Source organism: Anser anser (assembly GCF_964211835.1).
Source record: "Anser anser genome assembly, chromosome: Z".
Lineage (NCBI taxonomy): Eukaryota > Metazoa > Chordata > Aves > Anseriformes > Anatidae > Anser > Anser anser.
This window is the reverse complement of record NC_139723.1, coordinates 11,626,607-11,648,253: the sequence shown is the minus strand read 5'-3', so window position 1 is coordinate 11,648,253 and position 21,647 is coordinate 11,626,607. Positions and strand designations below refer to the sequence as shown.

The 21,647-nt window shown below is 43.5% G+C and overlaps 2 protein-coding genes across 2 annotated transcripts; one reads left to right on the top strand and one right to left on the bottom strand.

Moving 5' to 3' along the window:
* Positions 1-1,625: 1,625 nt before the first annotated feature.
* On the bottom strand, positions 1,626-17,254 carry HSDL2 (hydroxysteroid dehydrogenase like 2). The gene is made up of 11 exons (XM_083815950.1): positions 17,097-17,254; positions 12,269-12,432; positions 11,757-11,855; positions 11,517-11,631; positions 9,741-9,844; positions 8,644-8,742; positions 4,719-4,913; positions 4,162-4,233; positions 2,633-2,818; positions 2,409-2,537; positions 1,626-1,928 (listed from the first exon to the last, which is right to left on the bottom strand). Exons 1-11 carry the CDS (start codon positions 17,111-17,113, stop codon positions 1,816-1,818), a joined length of 1,293 nt encoding a protein of 430 aa, XP_083672076.1. The 5' UTR covers positions 17,114-17,254; the 3' UTR covers positions 1,626-1,815.
* On the top strand, positions 17,112-20,909 carry LOC310888989 (hydroxysteroid dehydrogenase-like protein 2; the record flags this gene model as incomplete). Its single annotated transcript, XM_083815942.1, has 4 exons — positions 17,112-17,214; positions 19,717-19,902; positions 19,998-20,126; positions 20,607-20,909. The coding sequence occupies 4 exons, from the start codon at positions 17,112-17,114 to the stop codon at positions 20,717-20,719; spliced, it is 531 nt and encodes a 176-aa protein (XP_083672068.1). The 3' UTR covers positions 20,720-20,909.
* Positions 20,910-21,647: the final 738 nt, after the last annotated feature.

Here is a 21,647-nt window from a genome sequence, read left to right as displayed (position 1 = left end):
TCTTTTTGTTCCTTTTCCCAGTGCCAGGTTGGCTAATGTACCCCAGCACCAGCCACCCCTGCTTTCCTCACACAGCAGTAATTCCAAAATAGACCACTTCCTCCACAACCATCCCTTGTCCATACACATAAGGCTACCTCCATCTGCTGTCCATCCAGCTGAGAAAACTTCAGTGTATCCAACAGTCTCCAGTATGAGTGTGAAAAACTTACCCTGTGCTCCTAGCAAGAGAATTTGGTACCATTGTCCCTTTAGATCATGCAGCAAAGCATTGCTTTTTCTGCTTCCCAAAGATTCTTTTTCTTGCCCTCTCCATTCAGAAGACTCTAAATCTAAGTCTAATCTAAGACTCTAAATCTAATTCTAATCCAAAGTGTCTCTTTCCAGATCAAACACCCTAGGCAGCTCTCAGGTGTTATTTGCTGTGGAGGTTTCTGCTTTGCATAGAGGCAAAGCACATACGCTTCCTTATTGCATTGCAGCAACCAGCATGTGCACTATTGCACAATCCGTTCAGCCAGCTCATTCTCCTTCAGAGAACTTTGGCTTCCAGTGCTAGGTCAGCTCTGCCTCCTACGCCACGCACAGCCTTTGTCCCCGTTCATGCCAGCGCTCCTGCTCCGCTGCAGCTGGCAGGCTGTGTGGCCGCGAGCACTCACCCGACCCAGCCACGCTGCTCCCTCCTGCTCGGGCAAACACAGAGGGGCTGAGGAGCTGCCGCTGCCCAACAGGGGGTGAGCTTCCCCTCCCTCCATGCCTCTGCGCCCCAGGTTGTCACGCCTGGCTAGAGAGGAACCCGTCTGTGAAGCAAGCACAACGGTGAATGTGAATTTTCTGTCTTATTACCAGAATTCAACAAGGACGGACCTTTCGCAATACCAGCAGTCTTAGATGAGTGTGGGCTTGAAAAACTTGAAAACTATTGGACCATGAAGTGCATTAGGAAGTAAATCCTAAGTCTTGCAAGCTTCTCAGCATGCTTGGGAGACCTAAATGCCTTAAATTCTGGGCAGTTCTGTTGGTGACACTGAATAAACGCTTAAAGAGATTGGTACACTGGGCTCTGCAGATGCTCTCGCACCGTGCTGACGAGGATGCGTTCACTCGCCCCTTTGGAGAGTGAGGCCCTCCCTGCTTTCAGTGCTGAGCTCCCGTCCTTACCAGCTGAAGAGGAGGAAGGGGACGTGGCTGTCTGCACAGGTCTGGTAGCTTAAACCTCCTGGTGCTACCTGCAGCTGTTGTGGGAGGCATCGCCTTGTCTGTGGCGGTGGGTGGGTGTGCAGCTGTGTGCACGCGTGCATGCAGGTGTGCGTAACCTAACTCACAGGTACCAGGACTAGTGTAGGGAATAAACCAAGGAAAGCAAAAACAAATAATGAGATGGCCACTTAGCAGAGGTACTTGGCACCCTGCAAAACCGACCATGTTGCTCCCACTTCTATGCCAGCACAGGGATCTCTGCATGGCATTTATATCGCAGAAATACAACGGCAGGGTAACACTTGGTCCTCCCACCCTTTTTCTGGGACATGCACGCAAACAGCCATGTAGAAGGAAGCCCACTTCAGATATGCTGCACAGTTCCGAAGGCATAGAGGAAATGAAAACGCTTGCAACCTAGCATGTGTATTCTCAAGAAGGAATTCGTTTAATCAAGACAAACGCCTTCTAGTCTTCATCAGACTCAGTTATTTCTCCTCTAACAGTCTCACATTTTATTCTTACGTGTTATATTTCATCAAAAAGGACTAGCATTTAAGAACAGCATTATCATTATACATAAAAGGCCAAGGTTCTGTTAGGAAGGCTTTCCCCTCAAAGTTTAGAGTTAAACTGTGTCAGCATCTTCTCCAGCTTTATTGCTAGTGCCATGTTACCTTTGATCTTTAACTTTCCTGACATGAAGGCCATGGTTGGTTTTAGTTTACCTAAAAAGAAGATACAGCATTATCAGGAAAAGAGTTGGAGACAGACCGTGCGGACGAAACCTCGGTATCCTACAGTAGTATCTGGTGGTTACTTTGCTACCCAGCTCGTGTAAAAGCAGCATGCATTTAGGAAAAACAGATGAGAGGTGTGCACAAAAGAAGTTCAGTAGACTGACTGGGTGCTTTCTGAAACTGCGGATGCTTTCTGAAGCTACACTCCCTGGGAAATCTCTAATAGCTACTCAACAAAGCACTATCAACTTCTGTGCTCTTTTTGTTCACAGACATAAGAGTCCAGAGGAGCCCAAGGAACTCTATCCTACTTGCACCTGGGCCACTAGAAGCTTAATGCTCATCCAGTTCCAGGACTACAAAGAGAAGAGCCAGTCCACTAGGCTACCAGCAGAATGAAATGTTCAGAACAAAGCATTCTGGGCACGAGGCATCGCCGCCCCTCTGGTGAATGCCTTCGTTACTCACCTGTGAACATTTTCACAAAGTCGCCACTCGACATGCTCATAACTACGTCGGCCGTCACAGGAGGCTTTCCGAAGCCGGCGCTCCCGTCATTGGTTTTCAGGTCGATGTACCAAGTGCCTCCGTCATCACCTGAGCGCAGCAGGGAGAACGAGCGGCAGTCTCCAGGCTGCCTTTGGCTAGGCATGGGAGCGTGTGAAAGTTTTACAAGAGCTGCTCTTTCTTACCAGATAATTCAAACTGGAAGACACCCTGCGTAGATCTCACAAATTCTTTACTGATGGCTCCCTGAATAACTCTGAATGTTTCTGCAACAGGACTCGAAGCAGATTCTGTATGACCCTTAGCTCCATCTGGGCCCTCATGCTTGGATCCACTTGATTTCTTTTCCTCCTTGAATGCCTGGGAAGCACCTACAAGAAATAGATTATTTCTTGCTGAACGATGCACAAAACTCTAAAACAGCATGTCTTAACACAGGGAAAGAACTCTGAAAAGCTTATATGCAACACTGTTGACCATAGGCGGTTTTCTAGGACTTACGCTTCTCAGTTGGGAAAATACCACTGAAATAACAGTATCTTCAATACTGATAAATGAAGTTTTCAGCACCCGGCAACTGAAACTGGTATACAGCACTAAGGGTAATTCTGTAATATATATTTCACTTCTTACTATGTCAAAAGAAAAGTAAAAATGAAACCACAGCAACAATTTAATTCTGACTGTTCACAATTCATTCCTAATGTTTAACCAGCACAGTTTTCTATGCACTCAATATACTCCTGACAGCACAAACAAAAAAAACATCGGTGTCTTTAGTAACAGAACTTTCATGCTGAAATGCTTATGCATGTTATGTATATTTCTAATAACACAAATATTTTCAGTAATTCTTCTGCAAAAGCTTCTCAGCTATTGGTCAATTCACTAATTTAACCGGCATTTTACCATACTGCAGTGAATATGCACATTTAAAAATTAAGAAAAGCATTTGCAATTTACAAGGCTTATCACGTTGAATACCCTCGAATTTGTTGCAGAAAGTTGGTTAGGTATCTTAAGTATCAGAAAATAATTAGGACTGTTTTGTGAATTGCTACTAAATAACCTGGGTTTCACAGTCCAGGGAGTTAACAGCTTCTATCTCTGGCAAAAAAGTCCTGGAGCATATGCACAAATTGTTTTTTTCATGGGAAAGGGACTCTGCTCAAACTTAGCATCCTTCTTCCCTTCTCTCTACCTGTTTTGGCACCACCATGAAAACTACTCAGTATTCTTACTTGCCCACCAACCTGACAGACTACAATTCTGAAAAAGCAAAACTGATGCTGCTATGACAAAGATTTCTCCGTTTCACCCCATGGACATTCACGTCACACATGACTGTGGGAATTTCATTTAAGAAGCAATGGAGGCTCTACATCAATTCCTTTCTTACAAATTTAGCAAGACAGATATAACACCCCTGCAAAATGTATTGTTTGCTATTGACTTTTTTCCAGCAATATTTACCTGTGACCTTCATACTACACAATTCAGATGGTTAAGAGAGAATTCTTCAAAATAAAGCAATAGTTATAAACCGTAAAAGTTACAGAGTGTGACAGTCCATAAATCATATCCCAAATACAAAAGAGGTTTTGCCAAACAGCCTGTAGCACAAATGCTTGGGAGAAAAGAAAGTAATCTGAAATAGAGGAGGCATTCGTTATCACTTGGAATTATCAACTTGTACATGGGGAGCTTTCCCTACCATGGCTTTCTGGTTTCATGGCTGTCACGTCAATTTCAGCATCCAAGAAGAAGTCAGGCATCAGGGGGTGACCTGAAGGGGAGTTAAAAAATAACAGTAAGTCCAAGTGAAGGTGAACAGCACAGACAGGAATGCACTTTGTATGAAAATACACCACGGTTTATATGTAAAAAAAACTGCAATTTGAAGGAACGACAAATCATGAAATAACATGTTTGGGTTCTGGTTCATTTAAAATCAGACCTAGAGGCCTCTTACAGATGCAATGAGAAACCTTTGAAGATGATACACTATCTCACTATTTGGTAAATGGTTATATATGCACCTATAGGGCAGGTGCATTTTATTTTTGTCAATGGATTTCTTTACTTTAATAGACATGTATGATTTGAGCCTTGGTGAACTAGTATGTGCTTTCCAGGAAGGCAAGTTACGAAAGTTGAGCCATGTGACTTTTTACAGATTCACATAAGAGGCCCTAGACACAAAAGAATATTCATATTCCTCATATGGCCTTCCTTCCTCAACTTATCTCTCATTTTAAAGATCTCTTTTACCTGGTGCAATTGCATAGACATCAAAATCCTTAACTCCTTCTTCTCTCAGCAGAACTTCATCAATAATGAAGTTTCCAGTGAAACTTTTTGGTTTTGTTAAAATGCAATATGCAGCATCTGCAAGGATGTCCGTTTTTCTGCACTGTTTCTCTATTCCAGATCCTCCCAACATATCCATAGCAGCTGTGTGTATAGCTGGAAAGTTTGGAGGATAAGAAAATAACGGTTTAACACTGACGACATGAAATTCCCATCTTCATGGCAAGTGCATGAACTATTTTCCTTTCACGTGAAAGGAAATCTTACAAAGACGAAATTAGGAAATACTACCAACGGACAAATAATTCTCTACAAGCAGCAGTAAAAATAGAAAGCTATTAAAGGAAGAAAAAGAATAATAATGAGAAGGACTCATGACATTCATCATGTCTCTCAACCCTTCTATCAATGCCCCCAACATGGACTTTTGCTCTTCCAGCTTGAGGTATGTACCTCACTTTGCTTTCATCCTCTTCCACAAAGAGGCTGCTCAGTTGTAGCTTCTGGCATTTGCCATGTTATTAGTCTTCCCTTATACAGTTCTGCCTCATGTCTTCTTTGCAGCTTCTCTTCAAGACTCAACACTCTGCCCTGCTCTTTTCTAGGTTCCAGGACAGATTTCAAATCACCTCCCCCACTTGGGGATGACAGATCCTGGAGGCGGAAAGATAAACCTGATTTTAAATTATTTTTGTTCTCCTTCAGATGTTTCCATTCCACACAAAGTAACAGCAGCTTTGATGCAGAAATGATTGAAACATCACTTAAAAGGAAAGAGTAGGCACTGTACACACCGATGTGAGAAAGATCATTCCCAAGTGGGAGCCGTGTAAAAGAACAACAGTGTTCAATGCTGGTCACGGGAGTTCCTGTCAAAGTGTGTTCTGGTAAAGTGTAAGAGGTGGATGGCCTTGTCCACTCACTTCTGAGGCTTTTTGCACTCTTCTGTGGTGGGCGCTAGCCTTTGGATTTCATTTACATTTGATCATCCTCAGCTTCTTTTTTTCAAATCAAGTGAAATGCTACAAATAGTCGCCTATAGATAAGTGGCATATAGTTACACTGTACATACATCTAGGTCTTTTTATCCTTTCTGAGGACAGGAAATACATCTTCTTCAGGCATTTCCTTCAGTCCTCTAAAATGTGACCTATCCTGCAAGATTTAATTATTATTTTATTTTTTTAATAACTACCAACAGTTCAGAGGTTATTTCCATCAGATACACTGATGAAGTTTATTAGTTCCTTTTGACACAACTATACTTCAATACTCTGAGGATTCATTAACCTGCTCACTTTTCCTGGCCCATGCACCTCCCACCTTCTTATTAGTGCCAAATGTTATCCTTCTAAATATAAGCCTATGAGCACAGATTGATGCAGAAAGGTTTTGAACATCTACTGCCTCATACTCTGCCTGCATATTCCATACAAAGTGCTGCTGGTGAAAATAAGTCATGCCAAACCTCTCTGTCTGAATGAGGTACTTTGGATGAATTCCTGCATCGTCCTTAACTCTCATAAACAATTTTCTATGCTTAATCAGTCAGTGACCAAAAACCACAAAACATTAGATAAAATATCATGTCCACTTATTAAAAATAAAATAAAATAACAGGATTCTGAGGAGATATAAAACCCACACAGCAGTGGCATTTTAGCTGCAAGCCAGGAGGGATGGGCATGAGGTTTGGTGGGTGGGAGGCTTTAAGAAGCAAATTGCATTGCCCTATTCTGTGAAATCTCCATTGAAACTTTTGTGAGGTTTCCTTGGACTACTGCAGAAGCAAGCATGTGGAAGCAAGTGCGTGTTCCTAACTCCTTCAGAAATAACAGATAAAACAGAGACTCGAAACCTGAAAGGCGATCTTTCACTTCACTGTCAAGAAGGCAATCCAGACCATGAAGTTATGTGTGCATTTGCCTTCAGTATACCAAAGATGAACAGCTTATCCTCTTCAAAATACACAGCATGCCTTAAAGACCTGCTCACTAAAATTCAACAGCATCAGCACTTTCTCCTTCTTATGTCACGATTAAGGCAGATGACATTGGTGCCAAACGCAAAGCTGTTCTTTCTGCTACAGACACTGGTGGGATGGGAACACTCCCAGAATTTCATACGGACAACCCAGCAGGTATGAGTTTTGCCAGAGAATACAAAGATACTATCACCAAACTCCAGAACTTACAACTCCTTGCATTGCACCCAACACTCCCAAACCTCACGGACAGGGCAAAAAAAAACCAGAAAACACAATGTTCCTCGGGCAGCCATATATCTACGTAAGAACTGCTTGTAAACGAGAATTTTCATTTTTAGCCAAAATGTTAAAAACAAAAGATCAAAACAATTACAAATACCAGATTAAAAAGAAAAAAAAAAAAAGATCTTAAGATTGACTACATCATCTTATTCTGCCTAATGGATAAGTAATTCAACGACACGAGGATTTAGCATCTATAGATAAACTGAACACTTATTACAAGCAACTAATATGTTCTCTTTGCTCGTCCAACCCTGAATAACTGAGCACATTCACTAAAATAATTTAAATACATGACTGAACTGAAAAGTGTCAGAATATACTGTGCAGAATCTTACGCTAAAATTTAAATACTTTTCACACAAGAGAACCTAGCATGATATTCATGCAGGTTTGGTATTGATGTAACTATCATTCAGGAAGTAATCCCTAAATAAAATATTTCTGTGAGTAAAACTCAGCACAAGCAGAGTTTGTAAGATATTAATGTACTGGGAGAATTTACAATGCAAGTATCCAGACCAGTGAAAAACGACCTGATCTGACAGATATACCAACGTAAGCGTTCAACTGACTACCACCCAGAGCATTTAAGCAAAGAAACTCAGTTGACTTTGACTGAAATCATCAAGTTTTGCTCATACTCCTCACTTTAGGGGGAGCAAACCAGAGAGTTTCCACGCTCAAAACTGTAACGGGCCTGCAATTTCTAACAGGAAAGTGCTGAAAAGTGCCTGGGTACAAACGTTGCTTACAACTGGAGCACTAGCCCCAGAAGAGGCTCTTGCTTCATTATTTTTATTTCTTCTTCTTTCCTTTCTTCCTGCCCCTCTGCCTCTCTCACTGCTTAATTCCACGTTAAGGGAATAAGCTTTGCTGTTGTAATGTATCATAAGGTGATGACTAGGACCACGCCATCAAAAGGGCAAGATTACCCTCTCTCTGATTTTAATGACATCCGTATCATTTCTGCATATAGATGTATTTGGGATGAAGGGACAGGCCTCTTTGTCCAACAGCGGACTAAATCCTGAAACATAGCCCTGATTCTCGCTGATCCACAGACAACAAACTGGAGCTGATACAATCTGGGAACACCAAGCTGTTTTTCTACTTTAAAGCTCTAATGTCCTGTGACTTGCAAGAAGATGGTTTTGTGAACAACTATTTGCTGGCCCACTGTGCCAAAACCTCTAGAATGAGGATTATTTTTTTAATTATCTCTACAAAGATATGTCTATTGCCAGTTCCACCTACTTCCTGGCAATCTAACCAGCAGGGAATTCTAAATAGTAATGCAAATGAAAGCATGCTAGTACTTTTGTGATTCTGCCCAAACCAGAACTCTGGGAATATGAAAAGGAGCACAGTCAGGCCAAGTAGAAGGGCTGAATGGGTTGCAATCAGGCTGAAAACAAGTTAGGATCAAAGTGGCAATGGTCTAGTGAGAGCTAAGAATGAAAACCAACATCCATGCAGGCTGAACAAAGAATATGCAAAAGAATTGCTTGGTGTCCTGAATCAGTTCCAGAAGAAATTTAAAGTGCATTTAAAGCTAAATAAACCAAGTTGTATAAGACAAAATACAAAAATTATTTTATTATCATAAAAAATCACCTGTTTTAGGCCATAAAGCATTGACAGCAACTTCTCCTCTAAATTCTTCTGCCATTCCCAAGACGCACATGGACATTCCGTATTTAGAAATGGTATAAGCTACAACAAGAAATATATAAACATCCTGTATTTAGTAGGATCAAAATGTGCGGTCCATCAACAGAACTTGAATTTTCTATCCTTCAAAATTAAAGTTATTTCTTTGCATGGAAAATTAAGTTTTTGGACACAAAGCAGTATCTTCCCAGAGCAAAAATCTCTCGCTTCCTCCCCTGTACCTTGGCAGATGCGAACTGTAGCCTGCCATCTCTTCACTACAACTAAATGAGCTAAAAGATGAGCTAAGCATCTTTTGGCAAATGAAAACAATGACCGAAGCTCAACTTTATGGTGTTTATATTGTATTTTTATACAAACACTGAGAGCAGCTCTCAATTTTTTCTGCGACACAGTAGCTGTTTATGACCAAACTAGCATTTTAGTGTAGGGGAAAAAAAAAAAAAAAAGAGGAAGAAAAAAGGACATTCTAAATCCTTCTTTTCTATTTTGAGAAAGGAAACTTTTAGGGGGAAAAAACTTGGACTTGCTGGGGGAGATTTACAGGACAAGCGTCTAAAATTGGAAGCTATTCAACAAGCTTAAAATGAACAACATATGTTCTAACCTAAACACAGAATGAGGTCTCTTTCACACCTCAAAATAATTTCCAATTAGAAATACAGCCTTGAGCTTTATTTCTATTAAATCAAACATGAAGCTGAAACTGTAAGAAAACAGATTTTGCTTTTCTAATTCTTTGTGTAACAGAAAACACTGTGTTATCGTAAGAATTCCTATGAAAAAGCAGTCTCTTAACCATAGAACATTCTTGAAAATAAAAGGACATATTAGACCACGAAATTTGCACTCTGTTTTCCCACAAACCAGTTGTTTTTTTTTTATGTGAGGTGCAAAAGACTCTGGGGAACCATTACAGGCAGTCTGTACCGAATGCTAAGAACACAAGATCTGGCGTTCTGGGCTGGCATTCCTGCACATTTCACCAGTTATTTATGTGGTTCTCAAAAATAACAACAAAGCCTCTGAATGCCACTCACCACAATGATTTTTGAACCACATGGGATTCATATTCATAGGTGGGCTGAGGTTCAGGATATGGGGGTTCTTACTCTTCCGCAAGTATGGAAGGCATGTTTTGGACCTGGAAGACAGAAACCAGACAAGTCAGTCACCTCTTATTTTACAGAACACCTACCCTCACAATAAAAAATGGCACACCACTATTTTCACTTTCTTGAAGATCCGACACTAAGCTGAAACCCTGCCCTTGTATCAAATATTTATCTGATAAATGGAACAACAGAAATATTCTGTCCTAGCAGCACCTACTAAAGCAGATTTTCCAGATGCTCAGAAGCCATAGTCTGCTGGTAATAGTTCTGACAGGGGCAACAAACCACAATAAGGTAACAAGCCAAATCACCAGTGCAGAGCATCATTTGGTCCTAAATATATCCTCTTCTGATCACACATCTATTTCTTCTTCAAAACCACATCACAGAAGTAATACTGCATAGTGAAAAGCTATTGTGACAATTCCAAGCAAAACTCAAAGCCTGTTCTCTGGTGACCAGAAGAGTCACCTACTTCATTCAGCTTAGAATGTACGTGCATCTGTAAAAGCACAACTTTCACCTTATTAGAAACCATCATTTGACTTCACTTCTACATCTAGGGTACATGTTGGCATGTGACCTCTGCTGGAGAATTTTTATCAAGCTTGTTAGGGAGAACAGCAGTGCTGTGGACTACATTACCTACCTCCTATTCACACATTTCATCAGGATGCATGCATACTGTCAGCCGCAGAGGAAACACCTTCAACTGTAAAATCATTAAAGTTGACACTGTCTTTTATCACCTGCTAAAATAAGCTGGGGCTTCAACTCTTTCCAGTGACAGTGTGTGAGGTTCAGTAACAGATACCTGTTTCTTAGTGCACAGGAACCAAGGTATACACACTTCGACAGGTACACCTCTGAATGGGAAATCCTCCCTACCTCCTCCACAGACAAAATACCTGTGCCATTTTTTTTTTAGCTACGATAACCTTCTCAACAGTAAATTGACAACAGAACTCTACAAATTACTAACTGAAGGAACACACAAAGCAAGGGGAAGAAAAGGCTGAAATGCTTTACTAGGTCTTCACAATTGATTGCTTTAAAGCAACGACAAAGACCATTTGTAACTTCCCTTGAGAGGCATTAAACTTTCACATATGTTTCCACTCTCAGCAACACAGAATCTGCTTTTTTTAATCTTCTTAAGGCACCAAACAAAAGACGTTTTAAAGAATTCTTCATTAATTTGGAATAGCTAGATGTTACCATCTAGAAAGTGACTGTTGCTGTTGGGGGCTGAAGGTGTAAATGGCACTTGCTACCAGCAACACAGCGCAGCCCATTCAGAGACATAACAAGGGACATCCACAGAGCATTTTGTGCAATGCCGTGCTGCAAGAACAATTTTCCTTTATGAGCACAGCGCTGCTCACAGTTCAGCTTTCAGAAGCAGACAACACAGGGTGGAAGTACAAACCCACCACCCCGCAGCCAGAATTATTACCTTCTTTCTGTTTTTCTCTCTACCTGCTATTGACATGCTGTGCATGTCTCTCTCTGATTCAGCAGGCTGATCGTGAGCGTTTTTAAACTACTCTAATGACAATTCCTTCACTGATCTTTAGCAACAGAACTTAAAGGAACATAATGTCTGATAACCAGATTCAGCTGCAGAAAGTACCTCAGGTAAACTGAGGTAATGTCAAACATTTTGTTAAAATTTCTTCACTCTCCTTTCTCAGCACTTACGTGAGGTAGGTTCCTCGTACGTTGACATCCATCATGAGATTGACCTTCTTTGTCTCTGTTTCCAAAGTGCCAGTCAAAGAGATGGCGCTTGCATTGTTCACCAAAATATCAATCCCTGGTTTTAAAATAAGCCATTTCATGTTAGCAGTTAGGGACAAAAAGCAGGAGTAAGGCAGGCTGTTCTTTTTTTTGTTGTTTGAACAATCTGCCTGTTAACCTTTCCCCCACATCTCAGCATACCTCCAAAAGTCTTCACGGCTTTCTCCACAGCATTAATAATTTGCTGTTCTTCCCTCACATTAACGATGCATGGCAAAGCCTTTCCTCCAGCCGCTTCAACTGCATAATTAGAAAATAAAACGTTTAAAAATTGTCTCTCAGATTGAACAAATAGTCTGCTGAGAATCTCTTCTCCAATGAACACATCAAAAACAAGACTCTCAAATTGTGACCTTTCCACGTTGCATAAAGAACAGGATAGCCAGAACCGAAGCCTAACACTGAGATTGTGTATGGCACAACTAGACATCTAAATTAACACAGCATTTTCACATCTACATACATATGTCTTCATCACTGTTATATTTTGATACCTCACAGAACTCCTGGGAGGCAAGAGAACCAGTTAAGCGTATTGTTTTAAAGCTGAACCGGCGCTAAGGGAGTCTAAGCAGTTTTCCACTCACAAAAATTAAGGTAGGACATGCACGCAGCCCAGCACCTGAAGCCCACCCTCATTTGTTACAACTTACTCTCTGCTGCAGCAGTGTAGATAGTCCCTGGAAGTTTAGGATGGGGCTCTGCTGTCTTGGCAGCCACCACAATGTTTGCACCATCCTTGGCAGCCTTCAAGGCAATGGCTTTGCCAATGCCTCGGCTTGCGCCCGTGATGAAGAGAGTGCATCCTGCTAGTTTCCTAAAGATAAAAAGATAAGGAGGGTAAATAAGAGGGGGAACAAAGCAAAAACTGTAAATCACTGACTTTTTAGCACTCTTCAAGGACAAAAACAACCAGCACAGTCTTCTAGCCAGCCAACTTCCTTCAACATTTTACTACAAAAACGGACCCAAACTACAGAAGAGATGGACAAAGCTACAGCAAAGTACAGTCCTACACCACCACCGAAGACGAGATGATGTTCCAAGTTTATAAACGCAGCAAAGCAGGAAGGTTACACAGGTCACCCAGTGACCTTTTTGTACAATGATCCAGCACTGTTTACAACAGAGCTGCTTAAGTTCTCCAAAACCAAAAAAGGAGTCAGTTGTAAATCGAAATGCCGGTTTCTAATGACGTGACACTCCTGTGCAGCTCTCTGTAATTCACTTCTCACAGCCCTCTAAACGCAAAGAATCAGTGTCTCAACATGGTATAAAGTTCAGGACCAGAATCACAATACCAATGCAGGGTGCCAAAGAGAAGTGCCAGAAATATGATTTTCAGAAAGTCATTTTTTCTCTTAAAGTTTTTACACTAAACTCAGCAGTTTCCCAGTAACTACATTTAATCTAATAGATCACCCCAAAATCAGTCCAATCAAAACCCCCGGAGAAACTAACAGATTTTGGAGTGTCAGAAGATATTTTTCTTACATACATAATGTCACTGAATTTTAAGAGCTAAAAATTCAACTCTAACTTCGGACATACTTGACTATAAAGTCTCTTAGACCACAGGTTTTCCAAATGAAGGAATGTGGACTGTGGTGTTCTGCAGAAAACTTGTGCTGCTTTTCATAATTGAGTGAAAAATGACAAGCAGTCCAAATTTTCAACCCCAGTTAAAGAATGAATAAAAACCATGTGCTACAACAGCGTCACCATTCACTCACATCATGAATGTGATGTGGTTTTATATTCAGTCTGGGCTACACTTGATTTAATTACTGTTCCTCCAGGTCTCAGTTTTCTCCCTCCGGTCTGAGAACATCCCTCTCTAAAGCAACCTCGAGGAGGGTATTTGCTCTCAGAAGACTGAAAACTGAAACAAGGCAGGAAGGGGGAGGAAATCTTCCCCTGCAACAGCAATCTTAGTCAGCAGCAGAGTCCCACAAGTCAGTGAAGCCCTGCAGATACCAATTCAAGCAGCTGCCTTCTGCAGAATTGGGTTCTAGAGAGGCATGGGAAGAAAAATCTCAAAATACAGTGAATCGCAAAAAAACGCTGCCTAGAGTTGAGTCACATGCACAATGAGGAAAGATCACCTCTGTAATTCACAATCAGGGTGTTAAACTCAGAAAAATAAGGCCAGGTTTTGGCTTCTACCTTCCCCAAACCAATGTGAGGTGTGCAGACCCCACCTCAGTAAGGGAACAGGTAAACGGACACGGTCCTGCTTGAGCAGGAGGGCTGGACCGGGTGACCTCCAGAGGTGCCTGCCAGCCCCTGTGATTCTGTGAAATGGGGTCCTGCGAGAGGCAGCTCTGAAGGACCGAGCAGGTCAGGAAGGCTGGCAGGGCTCGAGGCCCCTCCATGAGCGTGGAGCATCCAAGGAGTTGTCCATTCCGGCACTCAGGAAGGCAAGCGGATGTATCAGCAGACTGACACAGCTACGCAGGGCGCTCACGACTGAGCTAACACATACAAAGATGTCATCCAGGGGTGCAGGCAAGGACAGGCTACAAGGGAGGAATCAAGCAGTGGAAAATCAAAGTTCACCTGCAGCTAAGGCTCGCAAAAGGTGTCAAAGGCAACTAGATCGCCTGCTGTTACAAGGGCAGTAAGAGGCTGAACATGGAAAAAACAGGCCTGTTGCTGAATAGTTGGGGTGACTTATTGCGAGCAGGTACTGGGGGTGCCTGAGGTACCTTATGCTGCATTTGCCCTGGTCTTCATCAGCAAGGTGCCCCAGACCTCGTTCAATAAGAGGAGAACAACTGGCAGCAAACAGAAGTCAAGCTGGAAGCTACCTAAGAGGACGTAAGTCATACATGTCCATGGACCATGCTGTACCAAGAAAGCTGACACCCTTGCAAGGCCCCTCTCTATCACCTATGAAACGCCAGAGAGATCAGCGGTGCTCCCCGACTACTAGAGGAAAGCAAACATGAACGCCCAAAAGAACAATTCACCAAACCACTGGCTCACCAGACTTGTCCTGGTTCTTGGGAAAACCGTGGACCAACTTCTCTGGCAGCACTTTAAGAAGACGACTGGGAACTGTCAGCACGGGTTTTCCAAGGGTGAAAGACGCCTGGCTCACCTGATTGCCTTCTGTGATAAAATTAGGGGATTTGTAGCCAGAGCAAGAGCAGCAGATACCATGTACTTTAGCAAGGCTTTCAATGCCATCTCTCAAAAATTAAGACATTATGGCCCTAATGGGTGCACAACCTGAGGGTTAACAAACAGTTAGTTGGTCAAGCCCAGAGGGTGGTGGTTTGGGTAAGTCATACTCTGCCTGGAGGACAGCATTAAGTCGGATCTCCTCCAGCACCAGTTCTGTTCAACACCTTTATCGCCAGCATGGAGGAGATGACAAAGTGCACTTGGCAGGGATGACAACTGGCGGATGTGCTTGAGGGCTAGGCTGCCATCCAGAGGGACCTTGACAGGCCGGATGAATGTAACAGAAGCCTCATGAAATTCAGCAAGGACAAATGGACAGCCTTGCAACTGGGAAGAAAGGGTCCCTGCAATGACACAGGCTGGGGACTGAGTGGACAGGGAGGTGCACAGCTGAAAAGGGATGGGGACACTTGGCAGAGAGCAAGCTGAGCATACGTCAGCAGCATGCCCTGCCAGGGAAAGCCAGCAGCACCCCAGGATGCAGGAACACCATAACCAGCAGACTGAGGGAAGGGGATATGCACCTCTAGTTGGCACTTCTAAGACTACACATGGACCCTATGACCAGTTTTGGGCCTCTAAATACAAGGCAAGTTCAAAATGGAAGTTCAGCAGAGGGAGACAGAAATGTTTAAGGGCTGGAGCACCGGCCCTGTGAGGAGAGGCTCAGGGACCCGGGCCAGTTCAGCCTGAGGAAGGCACATCTTTGGGGGAACCTAACAGCAGCCCCTCACTATGAGGTGATCAAGGAGACAGCCAAGCACATCCACTGTGGCACACCGCAGGAGGATTACAGACAATGTGTTCCTTCAAACTAAGAGAAGAAAGGTTCGCACCGGAGAGGTTCAGGCAGTCCCCTCCATGGGGAAGGTCAGGTTGCAGAGCTGGGGCCAAGACGGGCTGAGCCGTCTCCAGCCTTGGAGGTTCTTTAGACCCAGGTGGATGTAAAACAGAGCAATCCAGACTGACCTCACAGCTGGCCTGGTTTTGGGCAAGACGTTGTGAGCTGGAGACCTCTCAAAGTCCCTTCCAACCTGAATTATGCTGTGACTGGAGGAATTCACACGGATTCAATTCCTTTGCCCAGATTATTACTCTGTTTAAAATGTTGGGAAACATTCTATTCATTCTAGTTATATTTTCACTGGCTTGAGTCTTTTTTTTTTTCCTTGCCACTTTTCTGCACAGCTGCTTCTCCAGCCTACACAAAGTCTTCTCCCCAGGCTTACAACCACCACTGACCACACTCACTCTCTAGAGGTCCTTCAGTCCTTCAAACGAAGCTCCTCCAGGAGCTTCCATTTCTTTCAGAAGCCCATAGAAATAGTGTTTACCAAAACATGCAAAGCCTTACTAACAGGAAAAATTCTTTTTCAGAAATGAATTTCCTCTCTGAAACTTTGAGCTGAGTTGATACTCTCACGCTTTTGTGTTTAAAAAATAATAATCTTGCTTCCTTCTCGGTTTTACTTTTACTCATTTAATTTATCACCTTCAGCTCGGTGTGACAGCATCTGCAAAGCCAGCTGGGTCAACCTGTTTAAGTGCTCCTTCAGCCTCACCAAGAGAACTACCCAGACTGTAAAGCATTTAACTTTCCTAAGCATGCTGAGACACTTGCAAGACTTTGGATTTATTTCCTAATGCACTTCATGGTCCAATAGTTTACAAGTTTTTAATACCTGTGCTTGTTTAAAATTGCCTATATTGTGAAGGCTGCTCCTTTATTGCTTCCATTCCTGCTGGACTCTGGCAGTAAGACAAAAAATGTCAAACCCACCTCCGGGCTCTGCAGCCTCAGGGAAATGAAAAACATGAAGATGGACTGATCTCACACCGGGCTCGAACTACTACAGAAACCAGCAGGCTCCACCAGGGCACTTTTTACAACTTGCCTAGCCACGTTAGGAATTCAGCGAACAATCCTGCTCACAAAATTAAGGCCAACTTATGTTCCCGTCCATTCGCAGCGCTGTCTCTCCAAAAGGCAACAAAATTCCTCTGAATTAAGACCCTTTAATGAAAGACAATGTGATCGCCGGACTGGGTGGGCACGGCTCGGCTTAACTTTTTGTACCCAAACTACTTTAAACCACACAGACCCGCAGAGACACCGCGCAGCTCGGACCCAAGCCCCCCGCAGTTGCTCTCCTTGCAGCACGTCCCCGCGCAGCACACCGACCGCCGGGACGCCCCCCGGCCCCAAACCCCGGCCCCCCCCAAGGTCCCTCCCGCGGCTCTGCCCCGTCCCCAGCCCCGCGGAGAAGGAAGGAGGGAGGCCGGACGCCTTACCCCGTGTTGGGCAGCATGGCGGAGCGGGGACGGGCCGCCCGGGGCCGCCCCCTCACGGCGCAGCCGCCGCGGCCGGGAGGCGGTGGCGGGGCGGGACGGCGGTGTGAGGGGACCCGGTGTGAGGGGCGGATGGGGGGCACGGGGGTGGGAGCGGTACGAGGGGCTGTGGGGACACCGGGGGTGGCTGGGGCCGGGGGCGGCAGCCGACCCCGAGCTGGAAAAAGGAACGGAAAGGAAACGGGGAAGGGTTTGGGTGGTTTGGTGTGCTGCCGTGGTTAACGCCCCGCTCTGCTGTCACCCCATTTCACGGCACGCACCCTGTGGTCACCTAAGGAAATGCGGGGAGAAAGGGGGAAATTCGGAGAAATTTCTCCCCGGAAAGAGCAGTCAGGCATTGGGACGGGTTGCCGAGGGAGGTGGTGGAGTCACCGTCCCTGGGGGTGTTCAAGGAGAGGTTGGACGTGGTGCTTAGGGACATGGTTTAGTGGGTGACGTTGTTTGTAGGGGGGTGGTTGGACCTGATGATCTTGGAGGGCTTTTCTAACCTTAATGTTTCTATGAAAATGTGACCGTTCAGAAGGAGGTAGCTGGAATGCTCTCACACAGACATTTCAGCTGGGCACTGAGGAGATCTTTCAGATCAGTTATCAGCTCTTGTGTTCCCTCCAGCCACAGTTGCAATCAACTTGCTTCTGCCCTTCCTGTTTCCCTAGCCCTGCCCCGTTTATTTGAATTGGTTTCAGCATTACACTGTCACTTAAGTCCATTTATTTTTATTTTATATTCTAGTATGTCTCAAGGTCAATGTAGAAATAGGCACAAACTTCTGACTTTTCAGATGAAAAGTGAGGCATCTGAAGTAAAAGACACACATCCAGTGTCAGCCAGCACACCAGGGGTATAGATTTCTGATACTCCAGTTCCATATCATGTATGGTATCATTTCCTCTCTTTTTTCACTGCAAAAAATGTGTGATGTACAAATGTACAAATGTGCACCCAAATGAACAGTGCTGTTACTTCAACTTAGTATGAGGAAAATTTTTAGAAGAAGAATCATTGTGTCTAAAATATTCCTCTTAAATACACTGCTATTTGACTGGAATGTTAAAGAAAAATTGAATTGGACACATAGCAGCAAACGATGAGAAATTTTCTGTGTACATTGCTGCTAGGAGCAATTCCCACATTTGGATCAAACTCAAATTTCATAACAGAAAGATTTCATACACATTTCATACGCAGAAGATTTCCTTAAGGAAATACTGCATGTGAAGGCACTCAACATGTGATATACTGGAATTTCTTTTCCAGGGAGGAGCAAATTAACCTGGTAAGCAGGGCTGCAGCAGAGTTCTCAAGCAGACAGTGACAGAGAGGAGGCAGAGGAGGAGACACAATTGTAAAGGGACTGCAGCTCATGGGGAAACACACTTGGGAACAATTAAGTAGCAATGCACCGACTCCTGCACCACTTGTCACATCACCAAAGGGAATGCTTGTATGTGCAGTGATGGTATTGGAGACTGGGGAGGGTGGAGGAGAGGTGTGCAAAGGGGAGCTGAGGTGTTTTTTTCTAAGTGTTTGTTTGTTTTCATTAATCAATGATAAAATCAATAATTAAACATTTATACTAATTGCCAATAAATCCAATTGTTTGGAATTCCTCAGCTCAAAACTGTTGCCCAGGACAATGCATATGTTATTGTTTAACACCTAGTTGGAGTTGATAATTTCTGATGATAATAAATTTCCTCTGTATTTCAAGTTTTCTTCTTTTCTGACCAGAACTTGGACTCCATTCAAGCTATTTGGGGAAAAAAAATAAAAAATAAAAACTTTTCTAATTTGAAGTGTATGATTTATGGAAGTGAAAGCAGTGTCTGTACTTCATGTCAGGGAAAGCACATTACCTTCTGCAGGACTGTGAAACTTTCATGGTTTATAATCAATGCCCTATTTTGAAGAATCATTTTTTTTGTCCTGAAGATCACATGTAAAGATTGCTGGAAATAAAAAATATAAATAGTAAACACCACACTTTGCAAGACTGTCATATGATCTATCTTGCTGGATTTATACAAAAAAACAACTTCTAGCTTCTTAGGTGAAACCTGACTAATTTACGAGCTCTTAGACAAAAGGGAGAAGTCTTCTTTAAGAAAAGCATCAACATTGATTTTTCAGAATTACAGTTTATCAAGAAGTAGACAGAAATTAAGAATGCTGAATAGGTGTCAATAAAAGTGTCAAAAGAGAGATGAGAAAATGGCAGAAGGGTGCTAAGTTTGGGCAGAGCCCTTTTCCCTTGAAAATATTATTTGTGCATATGCTCTACATCTTTTCTGAGAGAGTCTGATGCTGTTAACTCCCTGAACCTTGCAGTCCAGGTTATTTAGTAGCAATTCACAAAACAGTCCTAATTAATTTCTGATGCTCAAGACCTAACCAACTTTATACAACATTTTAGAGGCTGTTCAGCTTGATGGGACTTTTAAGTCACAAATGCTATTCTTTATTGTTAAATGTGCGTGTTTGCTACAGTCTAGTAAAATGCTGATTAAAGTTGTGAATGGACTTCAGGCTTTGAAGACTTTGCAGAAGAATTAATGTCTTGTAGGCGCTTCCCAGGCATTCAAGGAGGAAAAGAAATCAAGTGGATCCAAGCATGAAGGCCCAGATGGGGCTAAGGGTCATACAGAATCTGCTTCGAGTCCTGTTGCAGAAACATTCAGAGTTATTCAGGGAGCCATCAGTAAAGAATTTGTGAGATCTACGCAGGGTGTCTTCCAGTTTGAATTATCTGGTAAGAAAGAGCAGCTCTTGTAAAACTTTCACACGCTCCCATGCCTAGCCAAAGGCAGCCTGGAGACTGCCGCTCGTTCTCCCTGCTGCGCTCAGGTGATGACGGAGGCACTTGGTACATCGACCTGAAAACCAATGACGGGAGCGCCGGCTTTGGAAAGCCTCCTGTGACGGCCGACGTAGTTATGAGCATGTCGAGTGGCGACTTTGTGAAAATGTTCACAGGTGAGTAACGAAGGCATTCACCAGAGGGGCGGCGATGCCTCGCGCCCAGAATGCTTTGTTCTGAACATTTCATTCTGCTGGTAGCCTAGTGGACTGGCTCTTCTCTTTGTAGTCCTGGAACTGGATGAGCATTAAGCTTCTAGTGGCCCAGGTGCAAGCAGGATAGAGTTCCTTGGGCTCCTCTGGACTCTTATGTCTGTGAACAAAACGAGCACGGAAGTTGATAGTGCTTTGTTGAGTAGCTATTAGAGATTTCACAGGGAGCGTAGCTTCAGAAAGCATCCGCAGTTTCAGAAAGCACCCAGTCAGTCTACTGAACTTCTTTTGTGCACACCTCTCATTTGTTTTTCCTAAATGCGTGCTGCTTTTACACGAGCTGGGTAGCAAAGTAACCACCAGATACTACTGTAGGATACCGAGGTTTCGTCCGCACGGTCTGTCTCCAACTCTTTTCCTGATAATGCTGTATCTTTTTTTTAGGTAAACTAAAACCAACCATGGCCTTCATGTCAGGAAAGTTAAAGATCAAAGGTAACATGGCACTAGCAATAAAGCTGGAGAAGATGCTGACACAGTTTAACTCTAAACTTTGAGGGGAAAGCCTTCCTAACAGAACATTGGCCTTTTATGTATAATGATAATGCTGTTTTTAAATGCTAGTCCTTTTTGATGAAATATAACACGTAAGAATAAAATGTGAGACTGTTAGAGGAGAAATAACTGAGTCTGATGAAGACTAGAAGGCGTTTGTCTTGATTAAACGAATTCCTTCTTGAGAATACACATGCTAGGCTGCAAGCGTTTTCATTTCCTCTACGCCTTCGGAACTGTGCAGCATATCTGAAGTGGGCTTCCTTCTACATGGCTGTTTGCGTGCATGTCCCAGAAAAAGGGTGGGGGGACCAAGTGTTACCCTGCCGTTGTATTTCTGCGATATAAATGCCATGCAGCGATCCCTGTGCTGGCATAGAAGTGGGAGCAACATGGTCGGTTTTGCAGGGTGCCAAGTACCTCTGCTAAGTGGCCATCTCGTTATTTTTTTTTGCTTTCCTTGGTTTATTCCCTACGCTAGTCCTGGTACCTGTGAGTTAGGTTACGCACACCTGCATGCACGCGTGCACACAGCTGCACACCCACCCACCGCCACAGACAAGGCGATGCCTCCCACAACAGCTGCAGGTAGCACCAGGAGGTTTAAGCTACCAGACCTGTGCAGACAGCCACGTCCCCTTCCTCCTCTTCAGCTGGTAAGGACGGGAGCTCAGCACTGAAAGCAGGGATGGCCTCACTCTCCAAAGGGGTGAGTGAACGCATCCTCGTCAGCACGGTGCGAGAGCATCTGCAGAGCCCCATGTACCAATCTCTTTAAGCGTTTATTCAGTGTCACCAACAGAACTGCCCAGAATTTAAGGCATTTAGGTCTCCCAAGCATGCTGAGAAGCTTGCAAGACTTAGGATTTACTTCCTAATGCACTTCGTGGTCCAATAGTTTTCAAGTTTTTCAAGCCCACACTCATCTAA

Bases quoted from the DNA above. Each gene is read 5' to 3' on its own strand.
- HSDL2 (XM_083815950.1), bottom strand. The intron at 11,632-11,756 runs GTATGCTGAGAT...TTTTAAAACCAG, and splicing joins AGCCGTGAAGACTTTTGGAG to GGATTGATATTTTGGTGAAC. The intron at 2,819-4,161 runs GTAGGGAAAGCT...TATTTCTTGTAG, and splicing joins CATGAAACCAGAAAGCCATG to GTGCTTCCCAGGCATTCAAG.